Source organism: Pagrus major, chromosome 5 (assembly GCF_040436345.1).
Source record: "Pagrus major chromosome 5, Pma_NU_1.0".
NCBI classification, from domain to species: Eukaryota; Metazoa; Chordata; class Actinopteri; order Spariformes; family Sparidae; genus Pagrus; species Pagrus major.
The window spans coordinates 34,354,922-34,367,654 of record NC_133219.1 but is presented as its reverse complement, the minus strand read 5'-3'; the positions used below and the strand labels follow the sequence as shown (position 1 = coordinate 34,367,654).

General features: G+C 40.1%; 1 protein-coding gene across 1 annotated transcript in view; it reads left to right on the top strand.

The window, feature by feature from the left end:
- ccser1 (coiled-coil serine-rich protein 1) overlaps positions 1–12,733 on the top strand; it is a 118,792-nt gene that overhangs the window by 41,818 nt on the left and 64,241 nt on the right. The window contains exon 8 of the mRNA XM_073466977.1: positions 2,815–2,892. Coding sequence (XP_073323078.1) covers positions 2,815–2,892 — 78 coding nt within the window. The remainder of the gene's footprint in view (positions 1–2,814; positions 2,893–12,733) is intronic.

Below are 12,733 nucleotides of genomic sequence, written 5' to 3'. Positions count from 1 at the left end.
AGCAAAAGAGAGAACAACTTAAAAAAAAAGAAGGCATTTCTGCTTTTTTTAGATCGTGACAGCTGGAGACAGACAGGAAAGGCAGGGGTGAGAGAGGGGACGACATGCAGTTAAGGGCCCGAGCTGGAATTGAACCCTTGCCGCTTCGCTCAGGACTACCGAGGCACCCCATAGAATATTTTTATGGTTTAATGCATATGCTGAGTTCGGTTATGTTTTATGGATAAAGATGTCAAATATAAGAGTTGTCAGTGAGAAGACCTGGAATCTGTGAATGAAATGATAAATTGCAAGTTTGCTGTTAAAGGATTAAGAAAAGGGGAGCTCGGGTTAACATGCCGACGGCAAACTGCAACATCCGAAGTTTATGTCCGACTTTGACACATTTCTCTCCCTCGTTTCACATCATCTCTCTCTACTCTGTGGTAAAGGCTTAAAGATGACATAAACATGAGTCTCATACACACAGCATAGAAAAATGCATATCATGATATGCATGACCTGACCAGATAATACATCACACTTTATAATTTCCTTTGTTTTCTGTGCATCATATTTGTCAAATCAGTATGTTTATGGCAGCTGGAGAGACTCCATCCATCCGTGATTTATCTCTCTTTCAGCAGTTTATCCTGTTGGTTGCACGGAGGAACATTTCTAAAATACCACTGTCCATGTGCGCATTAATGTTGCAACACACAATGATCCCCATTTGTCAGCGTCAGCCATGGACTCTAGCAAAACAGTGACGGCCCCATTTGTTACTGAATACACTCTGTGCAGCAAAATCCTCACATGCACCACCAGGCCCAGTTAGCTTGTGCCTCTGCAGCCCCTTCTGTCCATCCCAGTGACTCTTACCCTCAGGCTGCTGCTTGACTTGTGGCAGCAGCTTATTGTTGCTGCCTCCATAAAGTCTTTTCAGCAGCGTAGTGTTGTTACTACAATAGCTATGGATATAAAATGTATTTGAAAATCCTATTATGTATTACTGTTACACCACTTTTTATGGAAAGGGTTAGGGTTCGCGGCAGAATTGTAATACAGCTGGCTACTATGATATCCATCAATACCAGCAAAAGTTTGCATGAACTCTGACAACTAAGTTTTATATATTTGCAATTTAAGTTTAACCACAAGACCTCCCAAAGCTCGGGGTTAGAAAACAAAAAAAACACTCAGCAATATCCGTGCAGAGCTGGTATTTTAAATTCAAAGAACTCACTAAATTGCATGGCAGTATGTTGCTAATGGTTCTGCTTTCTGATAAAAAGCCAAATGTCAGTGGAAGAGAGTGGGCATGAATGCACCTTGAGTTATTTGAAGGTTTTCATTTCTTGATTAAACTGATGTGTGAATGTGATTAAAGGGGTGTATCAAACTACAAAACCTGCCTCCCTTTCTTAGGCCATTCATCATCTTTCGACATTTAGCTTCTGGGTAGTGCAAGTCATTAAATCCAGAGCTCCCAGGCAGCTTTCTCCATTCTTAAATCCGAAAGGCTTTTTACTGATCCACATCTAATTGTGGGGACAGTTGTGTGTTAAGGCCTGTGGGACAGGGGTGACCTTAAAGAGACTGTGTATGTGTGAGAGAGAAACGAGAGAGGGAGAGTGTTTGGGTGTCTGTGAGTGTGCGCCTGTCTCTCCACATAGGGAAAGGCATTGATCACAGATGACACATTGAGGGCCTGACGCCATAGCACACCTATAATTCTGATAGGGAGGTATGCTTCTTTAAAAGGTCAGCCAAACCAATAAACCGTCAAGTTTATGCTGCGCAAAGATTCAGGCCCTGATGTTTCTCAGGGTTACCTTCAGAGTATTGACAGGAGGCCAAAAATATTCACAAACAATCAGGAGTTTAGCCTAAAAAGCACCTTTTCAGGGTGTCTTGATTGTGTGTATGGTCATCGCTCTCACACAACGGAACAGTTGCCTTGCATATAAATCTGCAAGAGGGCAGCAGATGGTAAGAAATAGCCCTTATCACAAAACCAAGTGTTTGGAACACGTTAGTTAGCATCTTGTGTGTACTGTCATGTCCTTACCTTGAATTATTACATCAAAACCAGCACTCCCGGCTAAAGACATGACTTTATCTTCTACTTTCCCATCTGTCCTTTCGTAAGCCCTCCCAGTTGACAATTAGACCAGCGTCTGCTCATATTTGAGGAGTGTGTGCGTGTTCGCATGAGACAGAATGTGCACCTTATGAATGTATGCACTGTCCAGCTGAGTGTGTGTGTGCATATATGTGAGACCCCTCTAGCTACCACCACCACCACCACCCCCCCACCCCGGCTCTCTGCCCACTAGACACGTGTGTCGAGTCCAAAATGTGTCCGATCACAGCTGGCTTTAGAAAACACAGAGATTACGTAAGAAACCGGCTAAAAAAAATTACAGAATGGAGTTGTATTCCTACAGCCAAATTTCTGAAACCAATTATTAATTATCCTACGTTTTTGTGAGGATAAACCTACAGTATATTAATAGACAAGGTGAAATATTGCCTCGCAGAGGAGGCTGCAGCTTAAATGAGCAACAATCTGCAAAAAAAACAGTCTTTTATACCTCCCTCTATTTTCCTATTAAATGAATGGCCAGACTTCTAATGTTTTTGCCAATACTGTTTAACACCCAAATGAAATTGCAAGAATTAAAAGCTGAAATAGTTGCATATGCCTTTATTTTATTAAGTGAGATTGATGCTGTAAAAGTCATTCTGTGCACATTACTAGTTTATCAGCAGCACTTATCACAAACCTCAGCATGATGTTAATTTTTATATTTATGTTTTTGTCTTTTGCAGAGCACAGAGACGAGTCCTGCCAGCAGCCTCCAGTCTCTACCCATCAGCCCTTGCAGTGAAAAGTCCCTTCCTTTTAAGGTAACTTAAAGTGGAGCGTTTTATTTTGCTTTACTGAATCTGTTTGTTTGTGTTTGAGACAAAAAAAGAGAGACATGCACTGAATGCTTAATAAGTGGCTTTGACCAACTTTTGAGCAATTGTCACTGCCATCTGTCAATAAGTTTCTCTCAAATCTCTCAAGTAGCAGAGTTTTAGTCCCCTGAATGATTTTACAATTGTGCTGAGTTGCTGCCAGACTGTTTGTCTTTTTGACAAGCAGTTTGAGGGGCATCACAACACCCAATTAACTGTCTGACTGATCAATGATCCAGCTCACGGACAATTGGATGGAAGTCTGGCAGGTCAGAAATTTTGATCGGGTGTCCTGCAGCTTGAGCAGTTACACGGATACCGTCAAAAGATCTGACATAAACTCGGCTTGTTTTGTTGTTACTGCGCTAGTATTTAAAATGTTTTGCTAAAACTGTAGCCCTGAGAATATTGGGACATAAAACTGAACCTCGCTGTGGAACAGACAGACCATATTGTCTGCATCTTCCAGCCATCTGTGGCTCTATATTTATCTTTTTTTGTTTGACTTCCCATTCGTAGTAGATTTGCACAAAGGAATGCCACCTTTCTCTCTTTTTGTCAACATAATTGTTATGTTTGGAAAAACTTTATTTGAATTATCAATGGACAAAACTGACTGGGGGTTCTGTGTTTACGTTCAGTGTGCGCAGCCATGTCGTGGTAGGTCGATTGATCCGAACAGTATAAGTTGGAGGTTCTCGCTGTGCAGAACGTACATGAAAGATTAATAAAAACCAAAAGTGTCTGCCTAGCTCAAAACATTACAGCGAAATGTAGTTTATGTGATCGTTTTATACAAAAATAGTGCATAAGATTTGCGTAGCTCTGTTGTGCTTTTGGGTAACTACAAATCAAACCATACACCGAGCAACATTTAATCAAACAACCCTCAAGTACACCGAACCAGCTAGTTCAATTAAAAGAACACAGAGGCCTGTCTGTGATCCAAAATATAAAACTGAGTCTTCCTTTGATCCGTGTGTCTCCTTCAGTTTCACCCTTATCAGAACAATTAACAGCAATTTTTTTCTGCAGCAGCTCTCAATGAATCGTAAAGAGATCAAATAGGAAGAAAGAAAGCAGAGGAGGGAGGCAGGGTTGGGGGACAAGGAGAGGGAGATACAAAGAAAGGAGTAGTGAAAAAAGAGTGATAAAAAGCACAAGAGGAGGGGAATAATTGAATGAGAGATGGGCAAAGTGCTTTGCTTGCCATGACAGGCCCCAGACCCCCTCTGTCAACCTAGTCCATCAGAGCTCCACGATCTAGATGAGATTTATTAATCTCTGCAGGGAGTGTGTGTGTGCTCAAGTGTGTATGTGCGTGTGTGTTAGAGCAGGGTTTAAATTTACCAAGGGAGGGCTTTTGTCAAGCTTTTCTCTGGGATTTAGTTGGGTGACAGCAGAGTTCTTGTTAGACTGTTGAAGGAGAGAGGAGCAGAAGGGATGAGACTCCTCAACTCTCTAGTACTGTTTTAAATCCTATGGTGGTGTCTTATTGATCTGCATTGTATTGAGTGTCTGATAGTCAGTGTCTGACACAATACCATGAAATATTATGCATAGTTGTTTACTGAGTGTGTGAGTGTGCGATTGCATGTGTTTTTACCAACCTAATCTCAAGAATTAATGTCGGTAATTTATGTTTCTGCAGACCAGTGATATGTTGTTGAATATGTTGCTTCAGGTGTCCTTATGTTGCAAATTCATGTTGTGACAATGCTGTGCTTGTGGTCTTGCGGTTTAGGCACAAATTCCACTTAGCTAAGGTTAGGAAAAGATGATGTTTTGGCTTTCGTCGTACTGTTGCCACAAACATGCCTGGAAATCGTCCCAGCTTCCGTCAAAAATATCCAGTTTTGTTGGCACCAACACGGCTGGATAATGTGTTGACGTCTTGTCAAAAGTATCTGGTTCTGTTGCCACAAATACAGGTGAAAATTGTTCCAGCGTTTCGTTAAAAAATATTCCGTTTTTTTGGCACGAACGCGGCTGGGTAACGTGTTGACGTCTTGTCAAAAAAAAAAAAATCTGGTTCTGTTACCACAAATACAGTTGGAAATTGTCCCAGTGTTTCGTCAAAAATATCCAGTTTTGTTGGCACTAACACGGACTGAGTAATGTGTTGACGTCTTGACAAAAATATCTGGTTTTGTTGCCACAAACATGGCTGCAAATGATCCCGTCATCTCCCTAAATATTACCCAGTGGTTTAAACCATTGCAAATGTCAAAACACTGTCTTGGAAAGTGTTTGCAGCCATCATACCTGTCAATCCGCCACTATCTCCTCTTCCTCTTGATCTTGAAAGCTCATATACATGTAATTTGAACGTGATAAGACACGTACTGTAGAAATGTTAATAAGATCTGTATGAAATGCACATTTAATGCATCTGTGGTTTGCAGAAACGTACAATGCCATCATTTATTCTGGTGACTTGGCTGTTTTTTTTTTTATCATGGGGCAGGAAACAGTACTTTTTTGTTGGTGTAATTTGTCACTGTGTCTTAGTTTGGGTGCATTTATTTGTGTTTGTGTGTGTGTATAAGAGAGAGAAAGAGAGAGGGTGTTTGTGTGAATGCGTGCCCTCTTTATTGACCTACATGGAGTATCAGTGGCAGCTGGATGATAAGGAAAAATTAAAAATGTAGGGTGGGACACAGCATGATGAAGACAGCAGCTCTGGCTCAAACCCTCCCAGGAAGAAATGCAAGGGTGGACAGACGGGGAACTGGGTGGACAACTGGGAGAGAGGGATCAGGAGGGGTTAGAATAAATGAGGGCAGATGTCTGATTAAACAGTTCCAACCACAAATATAAAGACTTGACCTTTAACCTACAAACTGTGTAATTATAAAAGGAAAAATGTAATAATCAAGTCATACAGATGGATCTAAAGGTTGGAGTTTCCTGTCTGTGGATTAAGCTAACAGTGATGTAAGTCTTGTAAAGATCCATTACCAATTTATCTATTAATATTTGTGGGACAAGATATTGCAGTCATGCATGGAGGTTGATTTATGACACATTATTAACAAAATGTTTCAACATATCATAATATATTCAGTGAAACTTGGCTGGGGTGGAAGAAAATGTGAAGATTTGATTTTTTTTCACGTCATTGTCAAATATTAACAAAGCTACGCAACAGATGATTAAAATATTTGCATGCCAAACTTTTATTGAAGAACAAGCACCAGCTGGCCTCCAAGTGTTAAGAAAATCTGGACAAAATCGTTGCTTCAAAACAATGATTGAAAGCAGATCTCAAGGCGTTCGGTCCGATTGTCATTTGTGAGAAATAAACTTTTGCGAGAGTATTGTTTAATTTTCCGATTAGCGATTCATTCTGATTATCCTGAACCTCTCCTCAACTAACCCAGAAGTAGACTGTGGCCTTCTCAAGGAGAGAGAGAGAGTGGCAGCGGTATGGAGATTGATATAAACAGCAGCAAGAAAGCTTGGAGGAATTGAGGTTATGCAGGAGACGGAAACAGGTAGAGGAATAAGAGATGTGTGTGTGTTTGTGTGTACATATATATATATATATATATATATAGAGAGAGAGAGAGGAATGAGTAAGAAGGTAGGAGGCAAAGGCTAACCTTTTGACAGAGCTGGAGGCAGGGAAAAGAAACAACCTAAAGATGGAGAGGCCGTATTGCATGAGGAGAAGCGGAATATGAGGAAATAGTTGCAATGCTGAGAATAGGATATTGTTCTACTTGACTGTAAGATAGATTGGGGAGCGAGGGAATGCAGGGGAAAGGCTTTAGGGGAAAATGTGGAAACTGTAGTTGATATGCATTCAGTTTGAGGACGTTAAGGTAGATCGCTCACTAATAGAGGAGAGAATGAATACAGACGTGCGAGAGATGGAGGTGGGAGGAAAAGGGAAGGAAGAGTTTGAGGAGGAGGGCGGCAGAGACAGAGCGAAAGGGAGGGGAAGAAGAGAAAGAGTTTGAGGGAGGGGCGAGGAGAAGAGAATTTGTCCTGGCACTCCAGAAAACGACTCTGTGGGTGTAAAAATAATCTACGGTAACCACCTGAGAGGCTGCAGTGTCACAGTGCGCCCTAGTTTAATTTAGGCCCGATGCATATGACATGATTTTTACCAGATTTTGTCCCAGTTAAAGGGCTCTACTGTATTTTAGAAGCGTGAAGTAGAAAAACTCAAACTAGAGTTGCTGCCAGAGGTGTGCCAGAGCACCAAAAAAGTCTAGGACAGCAAGTTTTGTTATTAAAGACGTTTGTATGTGTTCACCTTTGTTTCAGAAGACATGAGAAACTTCTTTTTTTATAGTGAAACATTTATCATTCTGTCAGATACCGCATAATTAGAAATTAATAATGTATAATTATGACTGCAAATTCGTAATTATAGACTGTTCTCCACAATGTGAGGGGGTTAAAAGGATACATGTGTGCAGGAAAACATGTCAAGATGCAAGTTTTAATGGACACACACACAATGCAAAAACATCATAAACACACGTCATCACACACATATAAACAAGTAGAAAATGGCGTTTCATAACAAAAAAAAAAGGCAGGGAGCACGAAACAAGACTGCTCGTCTCATCTGTCTATCTAACTCTCCATCTTGTCTCCTTTTTTTAGGCTCCCTCATTCCAGATAACCTTTTCCCCAAACACTGTTTCTAACTAACAGCCAGGACGTCCAGTTTCTCACACACACTGTCACAAACTGAAGTGTGTTAATGTGTGAAAGTGAGGGAGAGGTGATCAAAAGAGTTTTTTTTTTGGGGGATTTCGTATTCTGAATTCCATATTTTCTGTGAAGCGTCTGTTCCTCCCGATATGAGTTCTTGAGATAACATTAAAATCATTAATAGTGAAGTTTGAACAGGCCTTTTACATCTTAAATTATTAATTACAACATCTTAAAATGTGATTCCAGTCTGGGGCTGGTTGCACAAAGACATGTTGGACTGATCTTCTGCTTTACAGCGGGTCAGTGTTTGCTTTTTTCTTAGAATTGTCAAATGCTACTTTGCGATAATTGTTTTAAAAAGAAAACCAAGAAGTGTCAATTTAAGAGACTGCAACAACACCTTAGAAAACCATATATACGTATATTATTTCTGCTCCCACAAATCACAGTTTTGAATATTTACAGTAAAATGTCTAATTATTCCAGAGAACGTACATTTTCTTTGATATAAGTGGAGCTGAGCAGCTTAAAAGGCTTGGTCAGATGTGCTTTTTAGTTTGATAAAAGTTGTAATTCACTCAGAACACTCAGACGATTAATCCTACTTAAAATACTCAAGAATTATATCTGAAGTCTGGCTATGTGTTAGATCTTAGCCACAGTTAAAGCCTGTCTTTGTACAACCAGCTTCTGGTCCTCTGATATATCATTTTTTATATCATCGCTGATGTGTCTGCCAGTTCCTGTCTCTGCAAAATGAAATACAGTAGAAGTACGGTATTTCACTGCAAGTAATTAGCATTATTTTTATATCTTTTTGTGCTATATTTAATCTCTCAGGGATAATTCCTCATGTGAGGCAGCTCAGTGGCTATCGCTATATTTTAAGTCACCGAGGCAGGTGACATCTCTCTTCTGTTTCAAACGGCGTAAATTTTACAGAACTGGTTTGACAGGTTACCTAACTGTTTCTGTGCGAGGTGTCAGCTTTACTGCCTTTTAAGGTGCCTTGGACAGATGGAGTAGCTATAAGAACACACGACTGCTATTCACCAGACACAACACGTCCTTCAGGTTATAAAGGATGCTCGCGGCGTCACAGCTTGTCGTGTACAGCGTGTGTTCAGATTCACAGAACTTCTTATTTTCAAAGCTGCTGTTTCGTAGCATACATGGAAGATAATGGTGATCTGGTCATTAGACTCTTTAGACAGCTGAGTTCATTCAGATTGACATGTGATAAAGGTCACAGTGTTTTATTGTACATTCTTGAAGGCATGATACCGGATCTCTAGGTGCAAATGACACATTTTTCATCACCTCCTCCATCTCTCGCTCTTTTTTTAACACTCAAGCAGCTTTTCTCGCCCTCCTCTGTCTGTCAGTGTGCATAAATAGGATGCAATTAAAGTAATAATTATAGTCCATCAGGCAGATACAGTTGATAAACACAGACAGCAAGCAGACAGGAATAAAGACGGATCTAGACATGAACAAATACTTCATCCCAAAGGTAGGAACTTAATGCTGGATCAGTGCGAGCAGGTTTGTGTATTTGTCTTTGAGATGCTTTTGTTTTCTCACGTAACTATGAATCTTAAGAGTTCAGTCCTTTACTGTGTTTGTTCAAGCAGCCAGTTGAGACAACGTAGAACCACATCAAGAACCTACGTGTTGGATTTAGACTAGTATCACTTTTTGGCTTGAGCAGCTTTACATTATGGCACTTTCTTTGCTCATTTTTGTGCCGGACAAGATATAAAGTTCACCACTTTTTACTTGGAGGTGCAGTTTTGTGCAAAGATTGGAAAATCACACTTTCCAGACCCAATTTACAGATTTAAACAAAAAAAACCAAGTCATAAAAAATTGCAAAATGCTCAGGATTCATTACTTTTTGCTTGGTTTTGTGTTGTAAGTTGTTGTAACTCCTCCATTTCTCTTCTACGTTGCCTTTTGCCACAGTAGTTTCCATCAGCACTGCACTGAAAATCAAGCAATTTCCAAAAAAAAATCCCTCATTTGCATGCTGACATTTTTCAAACATGTCAAACATGGTTAGAACCATCCAAAGTAATTTGCAATTTGGATGCAAGGAACAATTTGTAGGAATTAGGTTAATACACGAGACGTATGTTTGTAACGGGCATGAAGACGGGCGCAGAAATGGTTATTTCTCCCTGTTCATTCTATTTAATAGCTCTGCATGGTCTGCGCCTACAGTACATGTGTGATTTACTGGTCTATATACCACTAATTGAACGAGTTTACTTCTGGAGCTTTTAACCAGAATTCCTGGCTGTTAGTTAGGCTACATTAAAACTAAAGGTGATTGAGCATTTAAAAAAAAAGCTGCCCACAACACTGGAACTGCCTCCCTTTGAGCTCAAGACCTTTTAAATAGCAGCTCAAAGCACATTTTTTCAGATAAGCCCTCATTGTTTTATTTGTCCGCACTTAACAAAAGAAAAAGGTTTATATAATCATATCTAACACCTCCAAGAATCTTTTTTGTGTTGTCATCCTGTTAGAAGGGAAGTTTTTGAGGAGGCGTTGTCATGACCAAATATGCTGCCACTGTAGCCTTAAAATGACACTCCAGGAATGTTTGGTCATGCTGATTATACCATTTTACATCCCTTCCAGCAGAGTTATGGATTGATATCGGGTAGATTGGTCTGAAGATTTAATTATGTTGTCATTCCTCACGCCCCTTTCCACAATTTCAAGCAATGGGCAATTTGACAAACAAATTAAAGCTAGATGGTGTTGAAATAATAGCCAAACAACCATCACATTTTCTCCAAACTGCATTTTTCAAAAAGAAGTTAACAAATTGAATAATTTCTTCTAACAAGGGGAATGTAATTCATCTTCATACCCTCTTCAACTTGCTGCTGATTGCAAGCGTGGAGTGGCCTCAACCTCTGTACAAAATCACATAAAGTGGATGCACTCCAATGATTTTGATCAGATTTATCCACTCTGAGGCAATTCCAATCACATTAGAAATAAATTCGCATGCCCCACTTTTCTTCCACAGCCTTTTTTCCGTTCAATCCAGCCTTGAAAAATTGGTTGGAAAGGCACCTGATGGGTGACTTAATGCACATTGTGGTGCTTTTTTTCCCCCAGCAATACAGTTTCTCATTTAAGTTTCTGGCTAGTTAATGCTTTCATCTTTTTCAGGGATTTTTTGCAGGATTGCACTTTTCGGGGTATTTGAGCCAAGCGACATAAAAAGTTCTCTCACAGTTTTGATACCAATCTCCTTTGCTGTCTCGCTGTCGAAACTCTTAAGCTCTCGTCTGACCCGTAAACAAACCGCACAAGTCAATAAAGTACATGGATTTAGTCATAAGCCTGTTCTGATCATTATAAACACAACTACTGACACACACGAACACACACAGACGCAGTCACACAGTGGTTATCGCCGGACAGCTCATTTAAAACAGCTTTCAGTCTTATTCGGGTGAGATTAATTTTAGAGGCTAATTTTTGTAATTGTCACAGTATGTTAGTGGTTTTTCAGTCCCATCCAAATCTCATGTTACTAAATATTGTGCTGTCTCTCTGTGTGTGTGTGTTCTGAATTAAAAAAAGAAATTGCGGTATCTCCCCCGTAAAGCCAGCCAGGTAAACAGAGTCCACTCTGATTCAATACCGCTGGGTTTTGTTTGTGATAATTGTTTTCCGTTTTCCCAGTGGGAAAAGTATTTTATTTTTATTGGTTGTATCACCGCAGAAGCTCTTAACAAAGCTTTTAGCTTCGTCCATCTTGACCATTATCTTCTACCCATGTTATAGCCCCCAGACATCAATTACACCTATTAAATGAGGAGGCCAGAAGACAATACCCATCAAAACGTTTTGAGACACTTTCAGATTTTGAGTATATTGGCCTCAATAAATCCTCAAAATTGTGAAACATGGCCAAAAGCTCTTTAGCTGTCAAGTTAGGATGGAAAGTGTGTATTGGTATAATTGGGAGGAGACCTGGCTTTTCCAGGAACACTTCAAGCCACAGAAAAGCTCTAACCGAAGTGTTTGTCTGATGGTCGTGCAGCGGTTGAAACTCCTCCCTTCCACACCTTTCCATCGTCAAGCAGGGATTTACAGGTTATCTGCAGGTCTTGAAAATACATTATTTGTATAGCAGCTTCCTGCATAAGGGAATTCAAACTGCTTGCAAACAAAAGTTGTTGAAAAACATTGAATTCTTGGGTCAGTTTATCTATCTATGAAACTGAACCTGGATGACAAAAGAAAGTACTGCTTGCTGATTTAGTATTCAGAGATTATCTCCATTCTTTTACTTTTCCATTCAATCAAGTCAGAAAAAGCAGAATGTCTTTGAGCACCCTTAACTCTAAACTTCATCAACCTCCCTCCTCATCCAACAAGTGTCTCTATCATGCAGCCAAAACTCACCATTTTTATGTTTCTTTAATGAGTTTTTTTGGTACTTCTAGCTATTTACAGACACCAAAACAACCACGATGTAACACATTTGTGTACAAGTTATATTTTTACATTTCTGAATATTGATGTGAGGGCTTGCTGTCTGTGTTTGAATCAGAGAGGTCATTTAAAGGACGGTGTTTGGGCGATATGGTTCCCTGTGGTCTCCCTCTGACTCTGTCTGTCCTTTAGCTAGATGGCTCCCCACAGTCTCAGACCATCACGCTCTGCCTCAGGCCCTCTCTGTCCTCTCCTTCTCTCTATCACTGTCCCCCTTTCGTCATACCACCAACCCCATCCCCCTCATTTTCCTCCTGTTATCTTGCCCCTCTTTTTCCTCTCCTGCTTTTATGTCCTTGAGAGGTAATGACCGTCTGTCTGTTTGCCATTTCCTTCTCTCCATCTTATCGCTCCCTTTGCTTTCTTATTCCTTTCCCCCCATTTCTTTCTTTTCTACTCTCCTTCTAATCGTGTCGCTCTCTGTCCACATTTAATCTACCTGTCCGTTTTAGAATTAAGTTAATTATTGTAATGAAAACTGCTGTGTCTGGAGCTCAGCTAGATTTTTGATTTTCGACCTCCACATGAACTGGTGTGTAGTCTGAGATTCTCTGGCAGCTACCTGAAAACGACTTTAGAAAAACCCTGA